Source organism: Penaeus vannamei, chromosome 10 (genome assembly GCF_042767895.1).
Source record: "Penaeus vannamei isolate JL-2024 chromosome 10, ASM4276789v1, whole genome shotgun sequence".
Classification (NCBI taxonomy): Eukaryota; Metazoa; Arthropoda; class Malacostraca; order Decapoda; family Penaeidae; genus Penaeus; species Penaeus vannamei.
Window position 1 is genome coordinate 43748651 of NC_091558.1, and position 5667 is coordinate 43754317.

General features: G+C 42.3%; 1 protein-coding gene across 1 annotated transcript; it reads left to right on the forward strand.

Moving 5' to 3' along the window:
• Positions 1-5023: 5023 nt before the first annotated feature.
• On the forward strand, positions 5024-5389 carry LOC138862944 (uncharacterized). The gene has a single exon (XM_070126149.1). The coding sequence runs from the start codon at positions 5024-5026 to the stop codon at positions 5387-5389; it is 366 nt and encodes a 121-aa protein (XP_069982250.1).
• Positions 5390-5667: the final 278 nt, after the last annotated feature.

A 5667-nucleotide genomic window follows, 5' to 3' on the forward strand; every position in this document is an offset into this window, starting at 1 on the left:
GAGAGGAGAGGAGGTATGGAGGTGGAAGAGAAGAGGTGGAGGAGGTGGAAGAGGTGAGGAGAGTAGGTGGGGAGGTGGAGGAGGTGGGAATGTGGAGGAGGTGGAAGAGGAGAGGAGGTGGGAACGTGGAAGAAGAGAGGAGGTGGAAGAGAAGAGGTGCAAGAGGAGAGGAGGTGGAAGAGGCGAGAGGAGAGGAGGTGGAAGAGGAGAAGAGGTAGAGGAGGTGGAGGAGAAGAAGAGAGGAGGTGGGAAGGTGGAGGAGGCGAGAGGAGAATAGGTTCGTGGGTGGAGGAGGTGGAGCAGACAAGGGTAGTGGAAGTAGCAGGTATAGTGCATGAGGGCAGAGGTGTGTAAGTGGAGGAGGTCAGGGTAGCGGAAGCAGGCAGGTGGAGCAGCCGAAGGCAGTGGATGTGGGAAAGTGGAGCAGATGACGATGGATCTGAGCAAGTGGAAGACACGTGGGCAGCGAATGTGGGCAGGTGGAGGAGACGAGGATAGTGGAAGTATGTAGGTGGAGTGGAAGTATGTAGGTGGAACAGGCGAAGCTAAGAGAGGGGGTAAGTGGAATAGGAAAGAGCAATGGAGGTAAACAAGTGGAGCAAGAGAGGGCAGAGGAAGTGGGTAAGTGGAGCGGGCCAAGATGAGATTGAAGACATCGGAAAAGATTATCGTTTTTTTAAGGAAAATTCTGGAGCCAAGATGTACCACTGCCATAACATATTAAAAAAAGTTTCTCCTGTTTATAGGCCGGCAACAAGACGACGAAAACACGGCAATCTAATCTCCTTTTAATGTTTTTTTTTGTAAATTATACCAAAGCTATGTAGTTATATATCATTTGGCATTAGAGTCATGATAAGAAATAAAACAAGTTACGCAATATTAGTGGTATATTTGCGCACCATCATCTAGTCTCGCAGTCATGACTTACTCGGTAAAACAACTTAAATACGTGTCATTTTCTAACTTTATTTATAAGCATTATAACCTCTAATATATATATTCTCTTAAGTAGAGCTTTTACTTATAAAAATCTTTGACGTTTTCATTAGTTTCCATTTCATATTTCATGAATTACTCTGTGTATAAAGTTTTATCTTTTACGTTGGAACAAAGTTTATTAAATATCATAAGCTAAATGCATAAGGTCAAGTGGCTTCTGTTTTACGCGATGTGTAAATGGTGTGTGTGTTTGTTTGTGTGTGTGCAGGAGTGTTTATCTTCCTATGAATAAGATGATATATAAATTAATAAAATATAAAGACATATACACACACACAAACAAATGTATATACTTATATAATATATATATATATATATATATATATATATATATATATATATATATATATATATATATATATATATACATATATACATATGTATATATATGAATATATGAATATATATATATATATATATATATATATATATATATATATATATATATATATATATATATATATATGCATACATATATATGTATATGTATATATATATATGTATACGTATATGTATATATATATATATATATATATATATATATATATATATATATATATATATATATATATATATATACACGAGTATGTGTGTGTGTGTGTGTGTGTGTGTGTGTGTGTGTGTGTGTGTGTGTGTTTGTGTGTGTGTGTGTGTGTGTTTGTATATGTATATGTGTGTGTGTGTGTGTGTGTGTGTTTGTATATGTATATGTGTGTGTGTGTGTGTGTGTGTATTCATATATATATATATATATATATATATATATGTATGTATATACATACATACATATACATATACATACATCTGTATATACATATGCATTCATCTTTTCTTCTTTTCTTTTATGTATTCTCCATTACAGTTATCTGCACCCCACTCTCTCTCTCTTTATGTATATATGTTTCTATTTCTATCTTTCTTTGTTTCTTTCTTTCATTCTTTTCAGTTATTTGTAGTCTTTTTTATGTACATCTTTTGCTGACTCATTCTGTCTCTCGCTTTCTCCTTACCTCCTTTCTCTCTCTCTTTCTTATTTTTTATCTCTCTTTTTTTCATTCCTCCAGTCACTTTCTCTCTCTCTCTTTCTTATAAATCCAAATAGTTTGAAGGAATATGAATATTTTTCATTTTCTTCCACCAAGCGCCACGTGACATATCTTCGAGGTAAAATTTATTCCCAAAATATCAAAAATTAATCAGTTTTAAGCTGTATTTCTCCCTTCAGGTTTCAAGGGTAATATGGGATAATGAATGATAAATACGATAAAGAAGAATAATGAAGATGAGAATTGCCAGAGGAGAAGAAAAGAGTCAAGTCAGCGTTCAACAATAAACATCCGCCATCGAAGCGTTTTTCTTTCCGGCTGCAATGCGTTCGTGCAAGACTCTGGATTTCTCTTGGCAAAGCTGCGTTCACAATTGACATCATAAAAGAGTCAACACTAACATTTAATCGAACTCAATGGTGTCATTACTTTCTCTAAATTGCCCTAGCATGTATGGACTGAAAGTTCGCAAAATATAGTGTATGCAGACGCTATTTTTTCCTTTATTGAATTTGCATACACCTCGTCGGATGCCATTTCCCACGGTCCCGCGGTCTCTAACCTAACCCGCCCCCGGTGCTACTGCTTTTTATTTTCCCGCGCTTTTTGTTGTCCCTTTTATCATTATTTATTAAAAGTTTCTTGTTCTTGTATACATGCATCGACGATCGAGCAAAATATCTGTGTCGGATGCTATAAGAATATAAGGTTAGTGTTTCCCTTTATGAAAGTAGGACTGAATACATTTGTTTTTAGGATCCGACCCTCTCAAGTGACAGGACCGGCCGAGAAAACGATTTTCACTTGTAATAAGATCATTAGCCGTTTTCGTCGTATGATTTCTCTTATTTGAAGAACCATTTTTGTTCTTTTTTACTCATTAGCAATTATTTCCAACACGTTCATAATTACAGGTATTACACTAATAGCGAGCGAAAAATTATAGAGGATGTAAAAAGAGCAATATGGCATGTAATTTAGCTAACTGTGCCGGATTAGTTAGGACAGATGCGTGAAATTTCTCTATTGCTTTTCAAATATCTTTGGGAATAACTGTGACGCTTTCGTTCAATCATCGATAAATGGCATGTTGAATTTGAATACAAAATGACACACGAATAAATATTCATATAGACCTATTTTGGAGGAGGAGGAGGAGGAGGAGGACGAGGAAGAGGGGAAGAAAAGGAAGAAGAAGAGGAGGAGGAAGAAGAAAAGAAAAGTAGGAGCAGGAAAGGTGGAGAAGGAAGAAGAGGAGGAAAAGAAGAAGAAGAAGAAAGAAGAAAAGGGAGGAGAAAGAGAAGAAGTAGGAGGAGGAGGAAAAGAAGAAGAGAGGAAAAAGAAGCAGAAGAGGGGGAAGAGGAGAAATAGGAGAAAGAAGAGGAGGAAGAGGCAGAAGGAAAGGAAGAAGTGTTGGTGGGGGACAAGTAGGACAAAACAAGGAGGAGGAGGAGAACGAAAGGAGAAGGAGGAGAAGAAGGAGCTAAAGGTGGAAGGAAGACGGAAGAGGAGGAAAAAGAACATACGGATGTGGAGGAAGAGGAAGAGTAAAGTAGAGGAGGAAGTGGAGGTGGAGGAGGAAAAAGCACAAGCGAATGTTGAGGAAATGGAGTAGGGAGTGCGAAGTGGAGGAGGAGGAAGAGGGGGAGCAGGAGGAGGAGTAAGCAGATGAGGAGGAGGAGTAGAAGGAAGCAGAGGAGGAGGAAGAGGAGGAGCAAAGCAGAGGAGTCGGAAGAAGAAACGGAGGATGATGATGAAGAAGCGGAGGAGGAGGATGAAGAAGCGGAGGAGGAGGGAGGAAGCGGAGGAGGAGGAGGAGGAGAAGAAGCGGAGGAGGAGGATGAAGAAGCGGAGGAGGAGGAGGAGGAGGAAAAAGAAGCAGAGGAGGAGGATGAAGGAAACGGCGCAGGAGGAAGAGGAGGAGCAGAAGCAGAAGGAGGAGGATAAATGAAGCAGAGAAGGAGAAGGAGGAGGAGGAGGAATTTCCAGAGGAGGAGACGCACGAGAGCTCCGGCGGCGCTGTAGCACATGATCGAAGTGGTACGCCGTCGCCCGCAAACGTTTCCGCCGTCAGCAAACGTTTCCGCCGTCAGCAAACGTTTCCGCCGTCAGCAAACGTTTCCGCCGTCAGCAAACGTTTCCGCCGTCAGCAAACGTATCCGCCGTCAGCAAACGTTTCCACCGTCAGCAAACGTTTCCGCCGTCAGCAAACGTTTCCGCCGTCAGCAAACGTTTCCGCCGTCAGCAAACGTTTCCGCCGTCAGCAAACGTTTCCGCCGTCAGCAAACGTTTCCGTGACGAGAACCCGTGACTCGGCGCTCGTGTCACGTGTCACGGAGGAAGCACGTAGCGCGTGAGGCTCTTCGCTTCGTCGCTTCGAAATCTTATTTATCGTCGTTTTTTTTCTTATTTTCGTTTTTTGGGTTATTGTCTCTGTTTCTCGGTCTTTTCTTTTGTTTTCGTTTTTTATTCTCTATTTTTATTTTTTTTTTTCTTTTTTTTTTTTTTTTTGCCTTCTGATCACCATTTCTTCTTTTCCATTTCTTTATTTTTGCTGTCTCTGTTTCTCGGTGTTTTCTTTTATTTTCGTTTTTTATTCTCTTTTTTTTTCTCTCTCTGCTCACCATTTCTTCTTATTTTCCTTTTTTACTGTCTCTGTTTCTCGGTTTTTCTTTTACTTTCCTTACTGTCTCTAATTTTTTTGTCTCTCTCTTTTTTTTTTTGCCTTCTGTTCACCATTTCTTCTTATTTTCCCTGTTTTACTGTTTCTCGGTCGTTTCTTTTATTTTCCTTTTTTACTGTCTATTTTATTTTATTTATCTTTTTGCCTTCTGTTCACCACTTCCATGTTTTTTGTTTTTCTTCTCTTCCTCACAACAAAAGAGGAAGAACGAATGACAAATGTTCTGCATATGCACACGCGGGCATTTTTTTTTCTCTCTCTCTTTTTTTTAACGTCGTTACACCGTCTTGAAATGAGGTCAGTCACTGCAGCCCGGCGCTTTCTCTGGCCCGCTTCCCCTGTGCCCGAGACCGGTCCCCCGGGCCTTGGGTACCCCTGTGCCCCCGACTCCTATACCCGTGGACCCTGTGCCCCTGGTCCCTATACCCCAGGCCCCTGTACCTCCGCCTCTATGCCCCTGATCCCTGTGCCCCTGGCCCCTATACCCCCGACTCCTATACCCCTGGTCTCTATACCCATGGCCCCTATACCCCGGGCCCCTGTACCCCTGGCCCCTATACCCCCGCCTCTATGCCCGTGTACCTCCGACCCCTATACCCCCGCCCCCGCGCCCCTGGCCCCTACGCCCCTGGCCTTGTACCCGACCAGTGCCCCGTAGGACACACCCTGGAAGACCTACCCTGAAGAAGCCAAAGGAATGTCCGGGTACATCTCCCAGGGACCACACGGGGAGGGGGTGGGGTGGGGGTGGGGGGTTGGAGAGGCGAGTGTGTCTGTCCGTCTTCACGCTATTTAAGAAATTTTTTCGGTAAATCTGGCTTCCGGTCTCTCACGGGTATGGGTCAGGTGTGCATGGAAGAGGCGATGGAAACGAACGAAGGAGAGGGAGAGGGAGAGAGAGAGAGGGAGAGAGGGGGGGGAGGGAGAGGGAGGAAG